Source organism: Canis lupus, chromosome X, assembly GCF_011100685.1.
Source record: "Canis lupus familiaris isolate Mischka breed German Shepherd chromosome X, alternate assembly UU_Cfam_GSD_1.0, whole genome shotgun sequence".
Lineage (NCBI taxonomy): Eukaryota > Metazoa > Chordata > Mammalia > Carnivora > Canidae > Canis > Canis lupus.
The window spans coordinates 54,898,759-54,924,564 of record NC_049260.1 but is presented as its reverse complement, the minus strand read 5'-3'; the positions used below and the strand labels follow the sequence as shown (position 1 = coordinate 54,924,564).

The 25,806-nt window shown below is 43.8% G+C and overlaps 2 protein-coding genes across 2 annotated transcripts; one reads left to right on the top strand and one right to left on the bottom strand.

Annotated features, from left to right (window-relative positions):
- Positions 1-540: 540 nt before the first annotated feature.
- ARR3 (arrestin 3) lies at positions 541-13,201 on the bottom strand. The gene is made up of 16 exons (XM_038588803.1): positions 13,128-13,201; positions 12,832-12,862; positions 12,640-12,700; positions 12,401-12,445; positions 6,071-6,270; positions 5,889-5,948; positions 5,637-5,704; positions 4,838-4,973; positions 4,584-4,668; positions 4,233-4,305; positions 3,719-3,856; positions 2,078-2,161; positions 1,791-1,814; positions 1,550-1,602; positions 1,258-1,267; positions 541-699 (listed from the first exon to the last, which is right to left on the bottom strand). Exons 1-16 carry the CDS (start codon positions 13,199-13,201, stop codon positions 609-611), a joined length of 1,233 nt encoding a protein of 410 aa, XP_038444731.1. The 3' UTR covers positions 541-608.
- Positions 13,202-23,945: 10,744 nt separating this feature from the next.
- On the top strand, positions 23,946-25,054 carry P2RY4 (pyrimidinergic receptor P2Y4). The gene is given in 2 exon segments (XM_038588801.1): positions 23,946-24,696; positions 24,699-25,054. Coding segments are annotated over 2 exon segments (1,107 nt in total).
- Positions 25,055-25,806: the final 752 nt, after the last annotated feature.

The window sequence follows — 25,806 nt, the reverse complement described above, 5'->3', positions numbered from 1 at the left end:
GAGCACACAACTCTTCTCTGTCCATCTGCTGCTCATCACCTTGCACGCTGCCCAGGGCTTGGCACACGGCCATGCCCCCTCAGGTCCTGCCTATAGCAGTGGGTGATCACGGGAGTAGGGTGGTAGGGGTGCTGTGGTGGTAGGGTAGGGGCTGGGATGGCCAGGGCCCAGAGGGAAAGTCGAAAGACCCACGGAGGGCAAGGGGCCTTGCCAGAGGGAAGTCCAGGGTTGTTTAGGGGAAAACCACATGGTAGAGAGTAATCATGGACAGGAGCAGAGGGTGCTGTTCTCCATACTCCATTACCTCTTTTTTTTTTTCTTTTTTTCCATTTTTTTATTGGAGTTCAATTTGCCAACATATAGCATAACACCCAGTGCTCATCCCATCAAGTGCCCCCCTCAGTGCCTGTCACCCAGTCACCCCCACCACCCCTTGTTCATTTCCCAGAGTTAGGAGTCTCTCATGTTCTGTCTCCCTTTCTGATATTTCCCATCCATTACCTCCTGGAGAAGGAAATACCAAAGAGATTGCCAGGCACGTCTGGGACAAGTTGATTTATTAGAGCGTTACAGTGGGGCTCCCAAACAGAGGCACCAAAGGAAGGTGCTCAGCTTCCCTCGTCCCCCTCCTCCTCCAAAGCCTCCTGGCTCTCTCGCCGCTCCTGCCGAGCAAACTCCTCAATGACTATGTCCTCAGAGCTTGCAAAACAGCAAAGGGGAATGGAAGGTTAGGAGCAAGTTTCTGGGCATCGTCCACGCTCACTCCCTTTCTGTGATCCCAGAAAAGTGACCCCTTCTCTGCTTCCCAGCCCGGATCTTCAGCCCCCTCTCGGTTGCTACCCCCATCTCCACCCCGGTCGACCACTCCGGCTTGTTTCCCTTCTCTCCCTCTCCAATCTCCCGAAACATCCGTCCCCCCCACCCCACCCCCACGCGCCACAGAGTGCTGGAGGGGAAATGAGAATGGGGGGTGGGGAGGAGGGGAGGGATCAAAGAACGAAAGACGGAAGGAAGGCGGGGGAGTGAGGGGAAGGAAAAAAATGGAAAGGATGAGGGGGAAGGAGGATTCTGAGAAGAGCAGGGGGTGGAAGACGTATGAAAAGCACTGAACTATGACACGAAGCTAAACCGTATGTTTCTACTGCACAGCATTGAAAGCAACACTCCAGGGAAGCTTTTTAACATTTCCATCGTCATAAAATGGAGGGTGGCAATGGGGAAAAGGGGATGGGGCTTCCGGGCCTCACATTTCCTTACCTAGCAGCCTCTGTAGCAAGCGTGGAGAGAGGGAAAAATGGAAGTGAAGCAGACCGGGGCGCTCAGTTCCAAGAATAAATGTGTTGTTTCTCTTCCCACTCCCTTTTTAACTCTCTCCTCCCCGCCCGCCTGAAAACCTCCCAGCCCCGCCCCACGCGTACCCGCGCCCCCCCAAAACCTAGGAATCCAACATTCTCTACCCACACTGATAGTCCTTGATTCATGAGAGCAGAACTGCTTAGTCCCCAACACTCAGGACCACTGTTCCTACCAGTCCCACCTAGTCACTCACCATGTGATGGCTTTGGATGCATCAGGATCAGGGGCAGCTCCACGCCAACATCGCTGCAAGGATTCCAAGGGACAGTTACAGATCTCCCTCCGAGGCCACTCCCTGAACCTCTCTCCCTCAGTTTTCTGGTCCTGGGATGTCCTCACACTTTCATTTGGCACTCTTTTGGTCTCATCATCTCCTCATCCTCCCCATCTTGCCCCAGCCCCCTCTCCCCACTGCTTCCCCTTGCATCTCTTACCTGGCTATCAGGTCACCTAAGATGCTGAGGGTTGAAGGACAGTAAAATTAGCAGCTGGAAATGAAGAGTGGCAACCTAGCTTTACTGGGGGATAAGGGATCATAAGGACAATTCAGTCTCAGAACAGGTTTCTGGGAGGAAAGTTGGCTTGCTCACTGAGCTCACAGGTTTGGGAAACTGATCTGGGAGAAGGGGTGGGGAACAGCTTGTTTGGGTCAGTCCAACCAAGGGGGAAACAAAAGTGGCTCCCCAGCCCCTTCCCAAACTGACCCTGAACCCTCGCTCACCCTCCACCAGACACCATCAGGTTGACTCTCACTTTGTAGGACACCAGGATCCCCAGCAGCTCCTTGTTCATTCCAGGTTGAAGACTGGAGGTGGTAGTATTCATTGTTGTGTGTTTGTTGGGGCCGAGGGTGGGGTGGAGGATTAGGGGAGTAATTCATTCAGTCCCTCAGTCCCTTCCTGTTCACCTTTTCTAGCAGACCTTCCATGCTCTAATCTCTCCTTCTCACTGAAATCACATTTCTGTTTGTAAAATCCAGTTTTACCATGTTACACTCTGCTCAACATCCTACCTCTCTGAATATAATTACTGGGCTTAGCTTTCAGGACCCTTAACAAACTGGCCCCACCCAGTCTCTCTAACCTCTCCTGCCCTACCCCCTAACACCTGGAAAACAACCCTAAGTGGACCTATCCTCTCTCCATGCTCAGAACATGCCATGCAGACTCCCACCTCCTGGCCTTGCCCATGCCATGCTCCCAATCTGGATGCTCTTTCCTTCCTCTGTCGCTATCCAGATCCTACACTGCCTCAAGATCTAGCTCATTCAATCTCTACCAGGAAGCCCTCTCCAGCTTTGCTGGCTTCTTTTAACTTCTATTGAATTTCTAATCTGAACTACTTGTACAAACATTTAACCTTTAGATTGCATCCGCATTCTTCTTTGTTCTCCATCTAGGCCATAAACTGACTGAAGGCAGAGACTGTCTCAAACTTCTTTGTATCCGCTCACATTGCTTAGCATAGGAATGAGCATGTAACAGGTGCTCCATGAAAACTCACTGATTGGAAACTAAAATACAGAAAACTGTATGATATTGGGAAAGTCTCTTCGTGACTCTGGAATACTGATCCTTCATCTATAGAATAATGCTGTCTGGTTGATTCCTAAGGGTCTTTCTAGCAATAACAATCTATAGCTACAACATTGATGAGGCACAGAGAAGGACACTTACCAGATGGTGGCAGATGGCTTTTGGTGGGAGATGCATCTAACACTAGGGCCTCCAAAAGCATGGGGCCAAATGAATGATTTGATAGAAATCTATCAGTTCCTATTCTCTTGTTCTCCTTTTTTTTGGTCTTGCCCCTCCATTTCTCATCTCCTAGCCTTTTCACTCCATTTCTGTCTTTGTTAGAGAGTAGCTACTCTAGAGATCACAGTGTTAGAGCCGGACAACATGCAGTAGAATCCTTTCCACCTCTGCCGCTTACTAGTGATACAGGCTTGGACAAGTTCCTTCATGCCTCTGAGCCTCAGGGTCCCTTAAGTGTAAATTGAAATAAGAATATGTACATATCAAGCCTATATTAATGTGATTCTTATAAAAATTATATATATATATATATATATATATATATATATATGACCTTTGTGAGCTATGAAAGACACAACACAGGCAATTTTCCTCTCTGCTTTTTCCTTTCTTGCTGCCTGTGACCTAAGCCTGGGTATTGGTCCTATGGCATTATTTAGCTTCCTGTTGGCCCTCAGGCCTGCAGGGATCTCTGAACACTGGCCTAGGGATATTTAGAAAAAATAAGTAGGCTTCATTATAGGTGGTAGCTCAGGACTATGTACATAGCATGCAGAATGGGTTGGAGAGAGAAAATAGAGCTTGGGAGTCACATTTGAGCTTACATGGTGCTTGAGGCCAGATTGGTATCACCATGCTTGAGTTTGCCATCCAGTGCCAGGCCCTGTTTCTGGCAGTTGGCAGCCAGGAGTGGGGTTACTTCAAAGCTCTTAGAGAAGCTGGAGTTAGCAGCTACAGTCTCCCTTTAAAAGGAGAAGAGAAGAACTTAGGCTAGGCTTGCAAATTAAGTGTACTTTCATTCCCATGTCTCTTGCACAATTCCACAAACCTACTGGGATATCCAAGGGTGCTGGCATGTCCCACTCTGGAGAGTGGGAACAATTCACTCTGGTGGGAAATTCATATACCCCTGACCTCTGTCCGCATTTTGATGTCCTCTTATGGGTAGCCTCCCTCCTGTTCTCCTGGGAATCCCTCAGCCCTCACCTTGACCTCCCTCAGTCCTGGGTTCCTACCCTCTTCCTTCTTTTACCAACAGCCTCCTTTGCTTCCAGTCCCCAACCCCTTCCTACCAACCCACCCCTTGGCTTTCTGACCCTAGCCCCAGCACCAGCTCACATGAACTCCTGAATGAAGACGGTCTTGGTGTACTTGTCTAAGGAGTACAGGACAACATCTGTGATCTGGTCAACTGCACAGCCAGGAAAAGCACATGATCATCATCATCCTCAAGCACATGATCAGTCATCATCTTCAAGACCCCGACTCCCTGGCCTCAGATGTGACCTTATATGTGGGTACACTATGCTTGATGCACTTAGATGTGCATGTGGACAAAGACACGTATTTTGATAAGCCTGCATTAGAGTGAAAGTCTGGATTAATGCAGACTGGGTAAGTGGAGCTGAGTTTTAGAAAAGGAGCCGTGGATTAGAGACCAGGTGCAGGGGGATAGGAAAAGGAGCTCACCTGAAATCTTGATTTTCTTGATGACCTTGTTGGTGCAGTTGTTGATAGAAACATTGACAGCGATGGGTTTGCCATGGTAGTGAACCTGAAGCAGGAAGAGAGGCTTATCATGAAGGTGGAGGGAGAACACCCAGATCAAGACCTAGAATTCCTGTTTCCTTAGCACGGTTGTTGCCCTGGCTTCCATCCCGGTCTACCGAAGTAGGAAATCAGAGTGGTTCCAGGGTAGGGGTCCGGAAGTGTGGGTCACAAACCTCTCTGTCCATTGAGGCCTGGAGCTGTAGGGGCTGAGCTGACAGAAGGAAGCGGCGGGTAGTCTGGGCACAGGGGCCAGGGCCTGGCTCTGGGATATCAAACTGTACTTTTCGAACCACCAGCCGCACCGAGTCTCTGAGTAGAGGAGTAGAGGCCAAGAGGTTAGCCTGAACATCTCCTTTGGGAACCACAGACCTTTTCCATGCCACCCCCAGGGGCCAGTCCTTGCTTGGGGTGGGGGGTGGGTGGCGGTGGGATAAAGCCTCTCCCCTAGGCCCTCAATGTAGGGCCAGCAAACTATGGCCCACTGGCCAAATCTGGCTCGCTGCCTGTTTTTGTATGGCCCACAAGCTGAGAAGGGTTACTATATTTTTAAATGGTTGAAAAAAAGTCAACAATAATATTTCATGACATGTGGAAATTATATAAAATTCAAATTTTAGTGTCTATAAATAAAGTTGTATTGGAAGAGAGCCTGCTCATTCATTTACATACTATCCATGGCTGCTTTCGCACTACAATGGCAGAGTTGAGTAGTTGCAACAGAAACTATAGGGCTCATAAATATTTATTTTATATTTTATAGGGCCTAAATATTTATTTTTTGGCCTTTTACAGAAAAGTTTGCTGACTGTCATTGAGCAAGGAAGAGAAGTCAGAGGGGAATCAGAGTTGGACATCTGAGACAGTGGCGATGGTGCTATGGAGGTTAGAAGTAGGGCTGTTTCTCTCCTGAGATCAAGATCTGTTTTTTAACACTGTCCAGAGGCAGGGATTTTGGAGAGGACCAGAGACTACCTCTTGGAAATTTTCTCCTCCAGGTTTTCAGCACAGAAACTCTTCACTTCAAAGTCAATCCCACAAGCCTGCAAGGGGGCGGGGGCAAAGAGAACTCATCTCCAACACTGCCTATTCTTTCCTCTTGGGTCTATAAGGAAATGCCTGACCCCATCCCTTAGCTGTCCACTTCTCCAGTCTTGTTCCTTTGTCCCTCTGTCCCTCCTCCTAGAACTGACTGTTTATCCCTTTTTCTCAGAACCCAGAACTTACCTTTCCTGCATCTTCAGGACCTGGTTGCAATGTCACCGAACAGGGCAGGTTAACAACCATCTGGGGGATCAGAAAGAAGTCAGCAAACAGAAGAAATAGGGACCCCCTTCTTTTGTTGAGCCTCTTTGGCTTCCTGACTTAATCTTCCCTGGCAACCTCGCCGAGGACATGGGGGTCAGTACCTGCAGGGTAAAGGGGTAGGCATTGTCTCCCAGCTTTTGCAGCAGTCGCTCCTGTAGGACCGTGAGGGGCCCTTGGGGGCTGGTGGGCTCTGGTGGGAACACTTGCAGCACCTGTACGTACAGATCTTTGCGGAACGTCAGACCAATCACATCCAAGTCATCATGGCCATAGCGAAAGGCACATGTCAACATGACAAACACTGCAGGCAAAGGAGGAAGAGAGTGACCCATCATGCCTGAGGCAGAAAGGAAGTTCTTAAATGGCTCATAGGAAGACATGGAGAGAACTATGTAATATGAGTGAAACCATATGGCCATGAAGAAAAAGATTAATATATTAGACTACAGTAAAATTTAAAACTTCTTTACATGAAGAGTCTTTATAGGGGATCCCTGGGTGGCTCAGCGGTTTAGCACCTGCCTTTGGCCCAGGGCGTCATCCTGGAGTCCCGGGATCGAGTCCCGCGTCAGGCTCCCTGCATAGAGCCTGCTTCTCCCTCTGCCTGTGTCTCTGCCTCTCTCTCTCTCTCATAAATAAATAAATAAATAAATAAATAAATAAATAAATAAATAAAATATTGAAAAAAAAAGAGTCTTTATAAACAATGAAACAAGCAAAAGCCTGCATATATTTGCAACATATTTGGCAAACAAAAGTTTAGCATTCCTAACCTGAAACTAATGTAACATTGTGTGTCAACTCTACTTCAACAAAAAAGTTTTAACATTTGTGATATATAAAGAACTCCCACGAATCAATAATCTAAAAATCCCAATATAAAAGTGTGCAAAGAATATGGAGAGGTTCTACACAGAAACACAACGTAGAATGGCAAGATTTGAAAATATACCGGGGTGCCTGGGTGGCTCAGTCGGTTGTGTCCAACTCCTGGATTTGGCTCAGGTCGTGATCTCAGGGTTGTGTGATCAAGCTCCGTGTTGGACTCTGCATTTGGTGTGGAGTCTGCTTGAGATTCTCTTTAACTCTCCCTCTGCCCCTCCCCACCGCACGCACGCTCTCTCTAAAATAAACAATGAATCTTAAAACTATACATGAAAACTTGTCCAGTCTCATTTGTAATCAGACAAATGCAAATTAAAGCCACAATGAGATAACATTTCACACACATCAGCTTGTCAAAAAAAATTTTTTTTTAAGATTTTATTTATTTATTCATGAGAGACAGAAAGAAAGAGAGAGGCAGAGACATAGGTAGAGGCAGAAGCAGGCTCCCTGAAAGGAACCTGATATGGAACTCGATTCCCATACCCCAGATCACACCCTGAGCCAAAGGCAGATGCTCAACTGCTGAGTCACCCAGGTGCCCCTGAACTATTATTTTTAAAATATTTTATTTTCTTGGGGATCCCTTGGTGGCTCAGCGGTTTGCCGCCTGCCTTCAGCCCAGGGTGTGATCCTGGAGTCCCAGGATCGAGTCTCACGTTGGGCTCCCTGCATGGAGCCTGCTTCTCCCTCTGCCTGTGTCTCTGCCTCTCTCTCTCTCTCTCTCTCTCTGTGTGTGTGTGTCTTATGAATAAATAAATAATATCTTTTTAAAATATTTTATTTTCTTAAGTAATTTTTACATCTAATGCAGAGCTTGAACTCACCACCACAAGATCAAGAGTGGCATGCTCTACCAACTGAGTCAGCTAGGTACCCCTCCTCTGAAGTATTATCTCCACTTTATAGGTGGAGAAAATGAGCTCAGAGCTATTAAGGGATGGCCCAGAGTTTCAACCCAGGCCTGTGTGACTCCAAAGCCCAGAGTTGCGTGTGCCCAACCTACGTCATAGGAGTTCATGCGAGGAGTTGATGTATAAGAAATCCCTTTGAAAACTGTAATTATAGATGTGAATGATGATGATAATCATGGGAATATTGGCAGAAATGGGATAGTTATAATTGAACCCATACTTATGCAGCTGGTACCTAAGATTAGGGGCAAATAGAAAGCCACTTCAGTGGACTAGTGGAATGTGGGATGGGGTACAGAGGGCTACCTGCTGTCCAAGGACAGAGTGATAGAGATTGAGGGAAGGAAAGAGGTAGAACAGGGATGGGGAATCTTACTTCTACCAGGAGCCCTGACCCACAGAAAAGCACATGCTAGTAGAAAGCAACTTATTGTAGTATTTTTAAGAGATCAAAATATCAGACAGATGATCTGCTTTTAAAATTAAGAACAAGAAAAGTGAATCTATATTCAAAAGATACAATGAAAACTGAAAGTAATGATAATGGTAGTGTTTATAAGGACTGGGGCAATGGGCGGCCTCATATATGGCAGGAGGGAGAGTCAATTGGTACAACTATTTTGGAGGGCAGTTTGGCAATAGAAAGCTTTAAAAATGTGTGAATGCCCTTTGGACTTTCATTTCTTCTCTAGCCATTTACTCTTAAGAAATAATTGGACAAATATGAAAGATATATATATGTGTGTGTGTACATACACAAGTATGTACTTTACAGAGTTGTTTATAACAGCAAAAAATGTCTGATTGAAGATTGACTAAATTATGGTTCCCCATGCAGTATACTACTAAGCAACTGAGAAATTTATAGGTTTCTCTATATGAACATAGATGAAAAAGATTAGAAAATATTATTTATGATATTGCATTTTAAGTAAAAATATAGCTATTTCACACAGAAAATGTGAATAAATATAAACTAAAATATTATTGGTGATTATCTTTGAGTGATAGGGTAGGATTGTAGTTTCTTTTCTCCTTCACCTGTACTTTCTAATTTTTCTATAATGGAGACAAGCTTCACAATTTTCAAAAGATGTGACAAATAAATTCCCCTTGGTTTTCAATTACGGCCCATTTAAGAGGGAGAAAAGAGAGAGAAAGAAAAGGAAAAGGAAAGAAGGAAAAATAAAGGAGAAGACAAAAAAGGTGAGAAAGAGAGGAAAAGAGGTAGCTACAAGGAAACATGAGGAGGGAGGAAATGAAAGAGATGAGGAATAACACAGAATATCAGCATGGGTGAGGCAGAGGGATATGTAGTAGCCCCTGAGGTGAGGGTGGTAAGAAGGTGGATTGTTTTTGGCATATCCCCCTGTTTGCAAGTGGGTAGGGCATCATCTCCCCTGCCTCCAAACTTTCTGGTTCTTTAGCAATTTAGGATCATCCTTTTTGCATGCTAGAAAACAGTTCATTTTCAATTTTAAAAATTCAATGTCTATTATAAAGTTATTAATTTAAATTTGTGGCAGGAAAGAATATCCACTGGAAAAAGGACAGTCTCTTCAATAAATGGTGCTGGGAAAATTGGACATCCACATGCAGAAGAATGAAACTGAACCATTCTCTTACACCACACAAAAGATAAACTAAAAATGGATGAAAGATCTCAATGTAAGACAAGAATCCATCAAAATCCTAGAGGACAACACAGGCAACACCCTTTTTGAACTTGAACACAGTAACTTCTTGCAAGATACATCCATGAAGGCAAGAGAAACAAAAGCAAAAATGAACTATTGGGACTTTATCAAGATAGAAGCTTCTGCACAGCAAAACAATCAGTCAACAAAAGTAAAAGACAACCTACACAATGGGAGAAGATATTTGCAAATGACAAATCAGATAAAGGGCTAGTATCCAAGATCTATAAAGAACTTATGAAACTCAACACCCAAGAAACAAACAATCCAATCATGAAATGGGCAAAAGACATAAACAGAAATTTCACCAAAGGAGACATACACATGGCCAACAAGCACATGAAAAAATGTTCCACATCACTGGCCATCAGGGAAATAGAAATCCAAACCACAACGAGATACCACCTCACACCAGTGAGAATGGTGAAGATTAACAAGACAGGAAACCACAAATGTTGGAGAGGATGTGGAGAAAGGGGAACCCTCTTGCACTGTTGGTGGGAATGTGAGCTGGTACAGCCACTCTGGAAAACTGTGTGGAGGTTCCTCAAAGAGTTAAAAATAGACCTGCCCTACGACCCAGCAATTGCACTGCTGGGGATTTACCCCAAAGATACAGATGCAGTGAAACACCGGGACACCTGCACCCCAATGTTCATAGCAGTAATGTCCACAATAGCCAAACTGTGGAAGGAGCCTCGATATCCAACAACAGATGAATGGATAAAGAAGATGTGATATGTATATGTATTCCATTGTATATATATATATATATATATGTACATATATATGTCCATTATTATATATATATATATATATACACAATGGAATATTACTCAGCCATTAGAAAGGACGAATACCCACCATTTTCTTCGACATGGATGGAACTGGAAGGTATTATGCTGAGTGAAGTAAGTCAGTTGAAGAAGGACAATCATATGGTTTCACTCATATGGGGAATATAAAAAATAGTGAAAGGGATTATAGGGGAAACAAGAGAAAATGTGTGGGAAATATCAGAGAGGGTGACAAAACATGAGAGACTCCTAACTCGGGGAAACGAACAAGGGGTACTGGAAAGGGAGGTGGGCGGGGGGATGGGGTGACTGGGTGATGAGCACTGAGGGGGGCACCTGATGGGATGAGCACTGGGTATTATACTATATGTTGGCAAATCGAACTCCAATAAAAAAATACAAAAAAGACCAAAAAAATTTAAATTTGTGTCTGTTATACAAATAATACATAGTAATTGTATGAAAATCAGAAAATACAAACAAAAAATGATTCAAAACTCTGTCATCATACTTCGTGTTGCAGAAACTACTGCTGTTCATATCGCTTGCAATTGCTTCTCAGCTTTGTGTCTATAATTAAACATCAGGCTACCTTAGATATTTGTGACATTGCCTATTTGAAAGTGGACTTTTTGAGATTGTTGTAGATTTACAAGCAGTTGTAAGAAATAATACAGAGAGATCCCATATAGTTTTTTGTTAAACAGTATATCTTTCACAGGACCACGTATACTGCCCTACAATTGGCCTTTATCACTCAGTAGTATAGTATAAGCATATTTTACATCAATAAATGAAACTTGATAGAAAAAAATATTAGAAAATATGCAAACAAAATTATCTTCATAAAAGTAGCAAAACATGTAAAATAGCTAAGGAACAAACTTAAGAAATATATACAACTTAAACGAATAATAAAAAAATTCTTTTAGGAACATAAGAAAGATTTGAGTAAAAGGGAAAACACATATTCCAGATCAACATGCATTTTTTTACGCTAAATATTTCTTTCTGTAGGTTATTCTGAAGATTTTGTAGGAATGTGAGAAAATGATTTAGGTTTTTTTGTTTTTGTTTTTTTAGAAATACAGAGTAATTGAGAATCTCAAGTTGGTTAATTTAGTGGGTATTCCACAGAATTCCTCTGATATTTAAAACTGGCTGGATGGCTTATCCACACTGTTTAGTCAGAAAAAATAAGGTTATTTTTATCTCACAGTATCTAAAGGTTATATTTGAACTAGTATTCATCAATTTATTCTGAGCCTTTTTCAAGTCAAACCCAACTTTCAAACTTATTGAATCACAAACTAAAAGAAATTTATTAAAGCAGTGCAAAAATATTTCAATGTAATCTTGATCTATGGTGCTGTGGCCGGAGTAATGTCTCTTGTTGTTACTTGCTGGTGCTATGGTTTTCTTTGTTTGTTTACTTGGGATTTCCCACACACACACCCAGAAAAGACGGGGTTTCCCTACACAGAAGAGGTAGAAAGATATATACCAGAGGTTGCAAAATGTCAGTCTAAGGGTCACATCCAGACTAATGAAAAATGTAAATTTTTTGATCTATCTAGACCTTTAAAAATCTTTTAGTTGGTTGCCAACATTTGAAAATCATGAAATTTTCGTGAAAATATGGATTTCTGGAATACTGCATCTTTCCATAGCCAGTCTAAGCCCACATTCAGTTCAGCAACAAAGTAGAGTACCATGAAAAATAATAAAGAAAATCAGAAAGCTTAGAAAAAATCTATTTGAATTCCAGCACACATATACATTTTGTATACTTTTGAAAAATAAAATTTTATTTATGTTTTAGAAATAAACCTATTTTGAATATTATTTGGGGGAAGAGGTACCATAATCTTTTCAGAATTTAGGCCTCTGAAGGTCTTATTCTGAGCTTCATTTCCAGTTCCTGTCCAACAACCAGAAAATTTGGCCACACTAGGCTAAAATTCCCATTTATTAACTCCCACCAGACAAGGCATTCACAGTTCTCACCACGTTTTGGTTTTCTTCTACCCCTCTGGTCCATTCGTTTAGTCTATTCATTTAAGTTACTTGTCTGGCGTGTGTGACATTTCAGTTTGGGATCCCTGGCACATACAAAGGCCAAGAGAATTTTTACTTACTCTTTCGACCCTTCAAGTAATCGGGGTCAACCAGGACTACACCATCTGTGTAGAGAGCGAGAGACGGTACCATGGTCAGGAAAAATCCTTAGACTATGAAACAGAAATCCATCCCTGAAATAGTTCCTCCCATTTTCCCCTTGAATTGGCCTCCTCTTCTGTATGTTCCTTTCTTGGCTTTTAGTTGCTGGCTCCCATTCCCTTCTCCCCAGGTTCTTTCCCTTTTTAGACTCACTGACCAATGGGATCCACCATGTCCACATGGTCCACGAAGTCCCGTTTCCCCAGGTAGATGGCAAGCTGTTGTGGAACAACCTTGCGTGTTATTATCATAATCATCTTTGAATGGCTTCCCCTGAATCCTCAAGGCAAACCCTTGAGACCTCTCCCTTTTGCCCTTTCATTTGCCTGGCTAGGCCAGGTTCTCTCACCTTCCCATTGGAGCAGGTCTTCTTATACACTCTATAAAGAGAAAATCAGAAAGAAAATAGGGAGGGTCATTGTGAAAAAAGGGAAGAGGAGAAGAAGGAAGTGGAGAAGAAAAGGAAGTATTCTTAGGATTAGGAGAAGAGGCTCAAGGAGCATGAAATGGTGCAAAGGTGGAGGTAATTGGGATAGAGTTCAAGTTACAAGTTGAGAAGTTGGAAACTCCTCTACCACAAAGCAGGTACTTGGGTTTGGATAGGGGACAAGTCACAGATTCAGAGAATTAGGAGTTCTTACTTACCTTGAGATGTGAGCCATGAAGTTGATGTTGAGCCTTTTCTGAGAAGAGGGAAAGAAGGAGGAAGGCTCAGTCATTTGGTCCCAATTCTTTCTCCAGGATACAATCCAGACATACCTAGTGTGGTGTAACCTTTCCTTGTTGAATAGATACCTCACTACCATTCAAGTGCCTTATATTCTCCCTCCTGCCAAGGTTACTTATTCAGTCACACTCTCACCCATCCCAGACAGGGGAAAAAAACCCTATTTTTACAAATTGTTGACTAACCACTCTGTCTATTCTCTAGAAATGGCATGGCTTCCTGGAATAGCTGGGACACTCTTGACCACCTTCACAGAGAAGGAATTTGTCTCAAAGCAGGCTGGAGAGAGCCCTCCATCAAGACAATTTGAGGAAAATTTGACTGGATGAGGCTGAACACCACCTGGCACACAGTAGGTGTCAAGACATGTTTGTTAGATACGCAAATAAATGAATGAAGAAAAAATGGATTCTGTCTGCTTTTGTCCTACAATAGATTCTGAACCTGAGTTCATCTCACGGTGGCTTTAACTCTCAGTTAAGAGAGGAGAAAAGTGTGGGAGAGAAGGGGTTGGAGCCCTCATGCTCTTGGTTGTTGGTGGCAGAAACCTCTAGAAAGCCTTCCTTGAATCTATTCATCACTCTCTTCACCTTCCCCCAATTTTCTCCTTCTTAGCCTTATCTGTGTCCCCAGGTGAAAGGCCTTGGAGTAGGGATCCTTAGAGAGAGGGAGATGTCTGTCTAGTGCTTCTCTTTGTTATATATCATGTCTGGCCTGAGGGTGAGCTCCAGGGAGCCTCCAGAGGTCTGTCACAGGGTCTCTCAGGCCAAGTGCCTGCTGGCTGTGTCATGAAAGATGCCCTCAGATGCTCCTTAATATATTCATGGGGATGCTAAAGGCAAGGGTATATGGGACCTGGTATGGGTTAGAAATAGAGGACTTCGGACTATTACCTGGGGAGAGAGATGAAGCTCACATCCGTCTCCAGCTCTGGTTGCTATGCTTACCTCTCCAGCCTTTTATACTTGAGGTCCTTTGAATATTTAGATTGGTGGGGGTCAGAGAAGAAGAGTAGAGTTGGGGGGCATAAAACACTGTTTTATAAATAGTTCAGGTGCCAAGAGTTTAGAAAGCAGATTAAAGGCTAAAAGATTAGTGGCTAAAGATTAGCAGGTTCTTGCTGCTGGGACAGGATAGAGGTAGAGAGTTGAATCTGATAGTGTTAAAGTTAGGGGAGCTTGAGAAGGGGAACTACAGGGTTTTGGCCTTAAGACTAGAATCTAAGGGGAGTCGACATTAAAGGAAAAGCATGGTGACGGATAGAAGGAGGAGGCCTTGTGATTCTGAAAGGAGAGCCTTGTGTCATACACTAGTGTTTCTATATCTCTTGATCAGCTATTACAGGCCACACAAAAGCTAAGAGTATGGGAAAAAGTCCCCCACCACATGGGACTTGGGGCTCTTGAAACCTACTGTTTAGATCCCTGATTATCCCAGCTTATGTGCACAGCAGGAGTCAATCTTCTGTAAGTGTGGGTGGTGACTGAGGAGGGGAGGCTGAGTGTATTGGGCTGTGTGTGTATATGTCTGTGAGCCTTGAACATTTCTTGATGCAGAGGAAAGTAACAGAGGATCCTTGGCCCAGGGGCAGGTTCCCCTGGAGAATGTTGCATGTGGGGGGAATAAGCAATTGACATATCACTCCCACCTAGAGTAAACCCTCCCACCCAGTTTTTAACTCTCCCCAATCCCTGAAACTAAGTCTGTGCTATAGGCTCTAAGCAGCTTCACTTGCCTCGTATGACCACTCATGGAATTAGAGATATTTCTGTCCTACAGCTGCCAGGACCCCCACAGTGGCAGCAACAAAAATAACCTTCCTCTCTTGGCTGTCCTTCTCATAGTACCCAGGTCCAGGCTTCGTGGACATAGAGAATGTAGAAACAGAACCTCCAAACTCTGGGAATACAGGACCCTACCCCACGTCCAAATCCTCATAGAGCTGGCTGGTCTTTAGTATCTATCCATAGTATCCAGAGATGCCAGCCCTCAACCTGCCACAGCAGGGTGTCCATTCCTCAGTGGATGGCTGTGGCTCTGGCTTAGAGGGCTGGGCCTTTTCTACTTCCTGCTCCCTATTGTGACTGCTGGGCAACTGCCCTGTATTCCTTTTGTACAGCAAACTATGTTAGCCTTTGCCATTCCTTGCCAATATATACCCCCGTGAACTTGTCTTTGAGTTGCTATTACTCTGCCCTTCTCAAGGATTTTCAGAGAGAGGTAGAAGTCCAGACTGCAGAAACCACAGTGGGACTGAAACTAATGCTGGACATGCAGTAAAGAGTTATGCACTTGCCAAAGTTAGTGTCTGTGGGGAAAGCAAAACTTCAGAATGAATGTATTTTTGGACTAGCCTTCAGCCCATTTTTATCTTCAGACCCACACTTGAAGCATATCCCCTTTCAGTTCAGATCCTTTCAGCAGGAAAAAAAAATGATCTGGTAGGTCTTGAATTCATTACTATGATTGAACCTAAATCATTATCTCTATTCCAGAAGTATGTACCTTTCTTGGCTGAGGTATAATTTACAAAATAGCAAAATGCACAAATCTTAATTGCACAGCTTGGTAAATTTTTATCTACTGTGGTAGGCTATTAATGTGGTAGGTCCATTATTTAATGGACCCCAAACATATAGGGTCCTAGTCTCTAGAACCTATGAATATTTCTTTATACGGCAAAAAGGACTTTGCAGAAATGATTAAATTAAGGATCTTGAGATTTGGGATTATTATGTATCATCTGAATGGGCCCTAAATGTAACCACTAGTCTCTTTATAAATAAGAGGGAAACAGAGGGAGAAGGAAGGAAATTTGACTATGGAAACAAGGCAATACGAGAACTGAAGCAAGATGCGATGTCACTGGCTTTGAAGATTGAGGAATGAAGCTCTGGATACTGGAAAGGACAAGGGCATGGATTTGCCTCCCCCTCATAGTCTCTTATGGTCACAAGGTGGCTGTTGCAATTCAGGTGTAGCCTGACTGACACCCTAATTTTGGTGCAATGAAACTGATTTTGGACTTCTGACCTCCAGAACTATAAGAGAATAAGTGCTGTTTTAAACCACCAAGTCTGGGGTAATTGTTTTACAGCAGCAATACAAAACTAATATACCTGTGTATACACACATGTAACCACTACCTAAATCAAGATATAACACATCTCCATCTTTCTCCAAAATTTCCTTGTGTCCCTTCCCAGTTTGTAGTTACCAAAGAGAATTATAACAAGATAATAATAAATAAAAATAAATAAATAATAAATACAAGAGTATTTGCATTTTCTAGTGATTTTTTTTTCCTGGACTGCAAGGTGGCTTTAATATTGGAAAATCAATGTGATATACCACATTCATACAAGAAAGGATAAGAACCATATGATTCTTTCAATAGATGCAGAAAAAGCATTTGACAAAGCACAACATCCATTCATGCTAAAAGCCCTCAACACAGTTGAGTTAGAGGGGACATATCTCAAAATAATAAAGGCCATATATAAAAACCCACAGCTAATATAATCCTCAATGGAGAAAAACAGAGCTTTTCCTCTATGGCCAGGAACAAGACAGAAATGTCCACTCTCACCACTGTTACTTAATATAGTACTGAAAGTCCTAGCCACAGCAATCAGACAACACACACACACACACACACACACACACACAAATAAAAGGCATTCAAATAGGCAAGGAAGAAGTCAAACTTTCATTGTTTGCAGATGACATGAAATGCTATATAGAAAACCCGAAAGACTCCACTAAAAAATTGCTAGAACTGATACACAAAATCAGTCAAGTTTCAGAATACAAAATCAATGTACAGAAATCGGTTGCATCATTTATCCATGATGAAGCAACAGAAAGAGAAATCCAGGAATCAATCCCATATATAATTGCACCCGTTTAAAACAGTAGGGGATCTGGGAATAATCCTAACAAAAGAGGTAAAAGATCTATACTCTGAGAACTATAAAACATTGATGAAAGAAATTGAAGAGGACACAAAGGAATGGAAAAACATTCCATGCTCATGGATTGGAAGAACAAATATTGTTAAAATGTCTATACTACACAAAGGAATCTACACATTTCATGCAATTCCTATCGAAATACCACCAGCATTTTTCACAGAGCTAGAACAAACAATCCTAAATTTTGTATGGAACCACAAAAGACCCTGAATAGCCAAAGCAATCGTGAAAAAGAAAAGCAAAATGGGAGGCATCACAATCCCAGACTTCAAGTTATATTACAAAACTGTAGTAATCAGGACAGGATGGTACTGGCACAAAAACAGTCACATAGGTCAATGGAACAGAATAGAAAACCCAGAAGTGAATCCACAACTATATGGTCAACTAATCTTTGACAAAGTAGGAAAGAATATCCAGTGGGCAAAAGACAGTTTCTTCAACAAATGGTGTTGAGGAAACTAGACAGCAACATGCAAAAGAATGAAGCTGGACCACCAAACACAAAAATAAATTCAAAATGGATGAAAGACCTAAATGTGAGACCTGAAACCATAAAAATCCTAGAGAATACAGGCAGCAGCCTCTTTGACATCGGCTGTAGCAACATCTTACTAGGTATGTCTCCTGAGGCAAGAGAAACAAAAGCAAAAATAAACTATTGGAACTACATCAAAACAAAAGACTTCTGTACAGTGAAGGAAACAATCAACAAAAGTAAAAGGCAACTTATGGAATAGGAGAAGATATTTGCAAATGACATATCTGATAAGGACTAGTAACCAAAATATATAAAGAACTTACCAAACTCAACACTCAAAAATCAATTAATTTAGTTAAAAATGGACAGAAGACATGAATAGACATTTTTCCAAAGAAGATGTATAGATGGCCAACAGACACATGAAAAGATGCTCAACAATACTCATCATCAGAGAAATACAATTCCAAACTACAATTAGATCACTTCACACCAGTCAGAACGGCTAGAATTAACAACACAGGAAACAACAGGTACTGGCAAGGATGTGGAGAAAGGGGAGCCCTCTTTTACTGTTGGTGGGAATGCAAACTGATATAGCTACTTTGGAAAAAAGTATGGAGATTCTCAGAAAATGAAAAATAGAACCACCCTATGATCCAGCAATTGAACTACTAGGTATTTACCCAAAGGATACAAAAATACTGATTTGAAGGGATAAATGAACCCCAATGTTTATAGCAGCATTATGAATAATAGCCAACTTATGGAAAGAGCCCAAATGTACACCAACTGATAAATGGATAAATAAGTGGTGGCACATGGAATATTACTCAGTCACAGAGAAAAATGAAATCTTGTCATTTGCCACAATATGGATTGAGCTAGAGAATATTATGCTAAGTGGAGTAAGTCAGTCAGAGAAAGACAAATACCATTATTTCACTCATATGTGGAATTTAAGAAACACAGCAAACATAGAAGGGGAAAAGAGAGGCACTAAGAAACAGACTCTTAACCATAGAGAACAAACTGATGGTTACCAGATGGGAGGTGGGGGGAGGGGAATGGGTTATATAGGTGATGGGTGTGATGAAGACTGGCTGTTGTTTGTGTTGAATCTCTATATTGTACATCTGAAACTAACATTACACTGTATGTTAACTAACTGGAATTTAAATAAAACCCTTGTAAAAAAAAGAGTATTTGCATTTTCTGAGGTGGCAAGACAGCAAAGGAATGCATCCCTAATTATGGAGTTTCTGGCCTCTATGATATATTGAATGGAGAGGTACTTTCAGGTCCTTACCCACCTCACTTGCACATCCCAGTGATTTTTCCCAGCCACGGCTTTCAGTTAGGAAGTGATGATCAGAACTTTAAGTGAGGAAAGGATGGGTTATTCAGTAAGGGGATTCAGCAGACAGAATTGTTTGTCAACTCAACAGCCACCTCCTTCTTCCTTCTTATGGGCAGAATCTTCATTTCCTGAGCGGACTGTGGCCGTTTCATCCCCCTTGCCAGTGATTGGTTCAGTTATAGGTATGATGAGATTCAGGCCACTGAGATGTGAAAGGAAGTGTACTAGCGAGAAATTTGGGAAAGGCTTCCTGAGTAATAACAGTACACCCACAGGAAGAGAGGCCTTCCTCTCCTACAATTGAATATTGTCCTGTTTGGATGCAATGCTTGAAGTGCCCCAACCACATCTTGTGACCATGAGAGTTGCTAAACAAACATGCTGCGGGGTGCAGATCGGAAAGATGGAGTCAGGATTTTTTGTGACATTGTTGAGTTGTTGAATTGGGCAACTACAAAGCAGCCCCACTCATGGACTTAGATGCAAGATAATAAATTTCCTTATTTTAAAATCAGCCAAGTTGGAATTTTCTGTTACTGCAATTGAAAGCATACCAGTGGACTTAAATGGGATCTGGGCAATGACATTGGCTCAGTAGAGGGGTGGGGGGGGGGGGTGGGGGGGCTCGTAGAAAGGAGACCGAGGAATTAAATGGTAGAAACAGAGACTTCCTGTGCTGTCCCAGGTGCTGGACAAAGCGGTACTAGTCTTTATACTAAAGCCTTTAACAACCTTTCTGGAGATGAAGAGCAGACATTTTGAAAGATGAAAAGGGCACACTATGGAAAAGACACCTGGACAAGGCTAATTTGGACACAAGTATATGCAGCCAGTCACTTTCCCATTATTTTGTTAATAAGTTTGGATTAGCCAGGGTTTCAGATTATAGCTCCTTGCCAACAGGGTTGAATGTCTTTTTTTAAAAAAAGATTTTATTTATTTATTCATGGAGACACACAGAGAGAGAGAGAGGCAGAGACACAGGCAGAGGGAGAAGCGGGCTCCATGCAGGGAGCCCAACGTGGGACTTGATCCTAAGTCTCCAGGATCATGCCCCGGGCTGCAGGCGGCGCTAAACCGCTGCGCCACTGGGGCTGCCCTGAATGACTGTCTTGTTCCGCTCTACATGGCACCTTATTCTCAGCAGGTAACCCCATTATTTCACTTCATAAAGAAAACCCAGGCAACTGGGGTGAGCTTTCCAATCTTTAGCACCCTCCAAATTCACCTGTATTTTAATTCCTAATGATGAGGAGGATGATAATCCTCGATGCATCACATGCTTTGCCTCCTCCTCTCCTCACAACCAAATAGGTGCTAGTATTCTCATTCTACATATGAGGAAATGGAGGGTCACAAAGGCTTAACTACAGTCATACAGCCAGTGGGTGATGGAGCCAGAGTTAAACTCTAGGTCTGACTTCAAAGACTGCATTCCCTCCACTATTTTACCTACCTTTTCTCCCTCATTTCTTTACTTCCCTCCTTCTTCTCTTCTTCTGTTCCTTCTCCCTCCCTCTCCATCCTTTCTCCCCCTACTGCACCCCTACTCAGAGAAAGAGATTAGAAACCATACCTTTCCCCCCTTAGGCCTTAAGGAAACAGCAAACATTGCAGAGAAGCTGTCATCAAGATATGAATATTAGATGTGAGGGGCGAAGAGGAGGAGGACTAGAAAAAAAAACTGGAGGAGGAGGGGAATGGAAGGATAGCAGTGGGGAAGAAGATAATAAACTTTGCCTGACATACTCAATTCTGGATTACCCATGAGATACCCAAGTGGGTTTGTCCTACAGCAAACAATATACACAGGCCTTAGCTGTGGGAATCATTCAATTCAACAAAGTATAACTGAGTCATTCATTCAGTAAACATTTATTAAACATCTACTACATGCAAGATATCTGTTTCTTTAACTCTGAACTGGAAGGTTTTATTTTTTTATTTTTTTTTTTTTATTTTTTTTTTTGGACAGCAAGTGTATAATTTTGGGGAAAAAACCCACCTGGAGCCTACCCTTTACATTGATGTGGATGGAATTGGAGAGTATTATGCTGAGTGAAAAAAAGTCAATTGGAGAAAGAATTATCATATGGTTTCACTTATATGTGGAATATAAGAAATAGTGAAAGGGACCATAAGGGAAGGGGGGAATCTGAGTGGCAAAAAATTAGAGAGGAAGACAAACCATGAGAGACTCCTAACTCTGGGAAAGAAACAAAGGGTGACAAATTGGGAGGTGGGTGAGGGAATGGGGTAACTGGGTGATGGGCATTAAGGAGGGCACACGATGAGATGGGTACTGGTTGTTATACTATACATTGACAAATTGAATTTAAATAAAATTTTAAAAAGCACCTGGAACATATGCTATTATAACTTTACCAGGAAGGCTGTAGGAAAGACAGAGCTAATACAAGTTGCTTGTCCTCAAGGACCTCTGGGTCTGGTATGTGGCTGGGAGAATCAGGAGAAGATGGACAAAAACACAAATGAGTGGAATTCTATTCAGTTTGTAGTACATGCCATAATCTCAGTAGGAATCAAATATGGTAAGAGTGTGAGAGAGACATCCATTTTGATTAGAGTGAGATCTGTACACCGGAGTCTCATTGGGTATTATAATTACTCATAACTTCTAAGTTAAATCATGAGAGTTGATGTTGAGAGAGAGAAAGAGGGAGAGAGGGAAGAAGAAATGGTAGTGAGGAGAGAAAGGAGAGGAGAAAGAGGGGAAGAGAGGAGAAAAGAGAAAATGCTCTAGGAGTAAGGCTTGGGGAAAGGTCACTTTTGAAGGGAGATGGACAAAATGAGCCAGGGAAGAAGTCAGATGGGACATGCGGAGGACTGGGAGAAGCAGCATAATGCAAAGTCTCAGAAACAAAAGTGAGGAAGAGTTTCAAGAAAGCCAGCAAGTTTGGCCTATAGCATTTCACAAGGCACAAATCATTGCTTTTGACCCGGGCCATTTGGGGCGAGGTCTTTTCCTAAGTAGCCACTGGGCGGCAGTGGCAGCAGTGGCAACTGGAGCTGTGTGTCCAGGGACTCGCAGAAACCCTTCAGAGCTAAACCAGCCTGAAGCAGGAGCTTCTCCAGTGTGGAGGACACTGAAGTGACCTCTTGGGTGTATCCCGAGCCTCAAATCATACTTGTTCTCCCCTGAAGAGATCAACTTCATTCCTAGGAGCAAAGTAGTCACACAAAACACCATATGATTAGAAGCGTTTCATGGTTTACAAAATGTTTTCACACCTATTGACCAGTTCGATATTCAGGAAACCTTAAAAGGTTGGTATTTTTATGCTCACTTCACTGATGACAAAACTAGGTTACAAAGAGGTGTCCAGCATCACACAATGAATCCCTGGGAAAACAAGGAGTTGAATTCAAGTCCGTCTGCTCCGAACACCTGGGCTTTTCATGTAATATCACAGTGGCCAGCTTTCCAGGACTCAGGCTATAACTGCTTCCTCTGTGCCTCCCTTTCATCTACCCTGACCCTGTCACAGGGCAGGGATCTCCAAGTTTCCACTATTCAGGTTTCTGGGCCTCCAGGAGATCTAGATCCGAGATTCTAGAGCCTCCCTTGCTGGCCTGCCTCCTCCTCTCACTCCCAGAATCCAGCCAGGCAACATTCTCAGGACCTGAAGATCAGGTTGTTTCCAGTTCCCTGCAGAGTGGATTCTGCCAGACTGCATCTCCCTCCCTAAGAGCACCACTCACCTCACCTTCAGAGTCCTGCAGGCCCAAAGCTTGCCCCTCTGCCTAAGACCCCCATAATCCTGAAAACTTAGCCCCAGGAGCCCCAGATCCAGAGCTCCTGACAAACTGGCATTCTCTGGCACTTGGCTCTCAAACATTGAGGTTTGGCTTCTGTATTTTCTCAACTGTATTCAGACTGGAGTCTCCTGGACTGGTAGAGAGAGATGAGGGGTGCTGTGTAGGAAGAGGTGGAGCCTGTAAGGGAGGCATGTTGGCTAGCTTCCTTGGCGGGGAAGGAGTGAACTGCCTCCTTTCGCCCTCCTCTTATGTGTACAATAGGTGCCTGGAAATTGACAGGCTGAGAAAATGAACCCCTAGTCTTTCCCCAAACCTACTTCTCTCATAGCTTTTCCCATCTCTGTCGATGGTAACTCAATTTCTCCAGTTGCTCAGGCTGGAAATCTTGGAATCGTTCTTGACTCCTCTTTTTCTCTCACACTCCACATTAGTAAATCTTGTTGCTGGGCCTCAGTTTCCCAATCTATACAGTGAGTGGGTTGGACTAATCTCGATGGGCCTTTCTAGCTCTGATGGCCTCCCAGGACTGAAGGAGGGATGGGCCCCACCCCCAAACCTGCCCTCTTGGATAAGCCTTCTGGCTGCCAAAGGGAAAGGTGATAGAGTCAGCTGGGCTCAACTTCAAAGGGATAAGGTAGGAGACATGCCAAGTTTCTTGGGTAATAGTGACAATGGGGTTCCTGGGCTGGACCAGGCTAGGGGAAGGTGTCACAAAAATGGAGATGCTGGGACCAGGGTGAGGGGAAAAGTAAGGTCACCATGTAGAGAAATGTTGTAATGGGCTAGGAGACAATTTGGGTCCAGGCATCTTTGCATGATGGATTGTGCTGGTGGGCCTCCACAATTGTGGCCAGCCAAGATCTGAAGGACAGAGTCAGATGCAGGATGAGAACACCCCAAACTCACTGCCTGCCCTACTGGGCCCCAGCACCACCTGCTGACCATCACTCCCAGACTGGACCAAGGGGGCATGGGTAGGGCCCAGCCTGGTTGGGTTGTACACAGACATTCTCCTCTCAGTTACTCCTAATGCTTCAGTCATGGCCCTCCCCATTCTCTGCTTTTTGGCCTCAAGTTAGGACTGGAAGGCCAGGAAAATCCAGCTGCCCTCACTTCTGCCCTTTCCATCTATAGGGGAACCATGGCCAGGGCAGAGTCCTCTCTGCTCACAACCCTAGGCCCCAGCCCAGATCCTGGCGACAGTGAGGCAGAGCTGGACTGCAGTTTTAATGAGGAGTTCAAGTTCATTCTGCTGCCTGTGAGCTACACAGTTGTCTTTCTGTTGGGTCTTGGCCTCAACACCCTGACTCTCTGGCTCTTCTTCTTTCGCCTCTGACCCTGGGATGCAACAGCCACCTACATGTTCCATTTGGCCTTGTCAGATACTTTGTACGTGCTGTCACTACCTACCCTCATCTACTACTATGGGGCCCGCAACCACTGGCCCTTTGGTACTGGGCTCTGCAAGTTTATCCGATTTCTTTTCTATTGGAACCTCTACTGCAGTGTCCTTTTCCTCACCTGCATCAGTGTGCTCTGCTACCTGGGCATCTGCCACCTACTGTGGGCACTGCTCTAGGGCCGCCCTCGCTTTGCAGGCCTTCTCTGCCTGGTGGTTTGGTTGGTCTCAGCCAGCTGCCTGGTGCCCAACCTGTTCTTTGTCACAACCAGCACCAAAAAGGATCCCCTCCTGTGCCATGACACCACTCGGCCTGAGGAGTTTGACCACTATGTGCACTTCAGCTCGGCAATCATGGGGTTGCTCTTTGGAGTGCCCTGTCTGGTCACTCTTGTCTGCTAGGGGATCATGGCCCGGCGCCTGTATCGCCGGTTGCCAGGGGCCGCCCGATTATCTTCTCGTCTGTGTTCTCTCTGCACCATCGCCGTGATGCTGCCTTTGCTGTCTGCTTCGTGCCTTTCCACATCAACCGCACCATTTATTACACATCAAGACTGTTGGAAGCTGACTTCCGGGCGCTGAACATTCTCAGTGTGGTCTACAAAGTGACTCGGCCTCTAGCCAGTGCCAACAGCTGCCTGGATCCTGTGCTCTACCTGCTCACTGGGGACAAGTAGTGATGTGAGCTCTGGCAGCTTTGCAGTTGTGGGGGGCGCCAGCCCCCCATGACTGCCTCCTCCCTGGCACTGGTGTCCCTGCCTGAGGATAGTGGCTGCATGCGGACATCCACTCACTGTGGCTTCCCTGCTCCTAGGGCAGGTAGACCGTTAACTCTGGGAGCCAGTAAGTGAGAAGAAAAAGGGTGAATGCAGGGCAGAGGTGAGGGAACTTACCAGTTACACCCAATATGGCTGCGTCGTCTTCTTTCCCAGATTTTGGAGAGAGGCCCACACCCTGAACATTAAGAGGAACCAGGGAAATCATGTGTGACCCCATCTCTCATAAACCCATCATTTGCCCTTTCCTTTTTAGCCAAAGGCAGTAACAGCCACTCTTCTTTATCTGCTTCTGTGTCCTTCCTGGGGCTATTGGTCCTGTCTCTTGATCCGACAAGGCTTCCTAATATTCTCACCCAGTCCTCTTTCCCTCTCCTTTCCCCCACACATATTTGTGTGTTACTTCACACAAATAATTCCTATGACCACAGCCTCCTTGCCCATCACCTACCTCTCCCGTCCACTGGCCCCACCAAGTAAAGCTGCTTTCTCTATCACAACTGACCCAGCCTTCTCCATTTCTCCAATCCATTTAACCCATATGCTTTATCAAAACTCACTGCCCAGACTTTTTTTTAATAAATTAATTTTTTATTGGTGTTCAATTTACCAACATACAGAATAACACCCAGTGCTCATCCCGTCAAGTGTCCCCCTCAGTGTCCGTCACCCACTCACCCCCACCCCCCGCCCTCCTCCCCTTCCACCACCCCTAGTTCGTTTCCCAGAGTTAGGAGTCTTTATGTTCTGTCTCCCTTTCTGATATTTCCCACACATTTCTTCTCCCTTCCCTTATATTCCCTTTCACTATTATTTATATTCCCCAA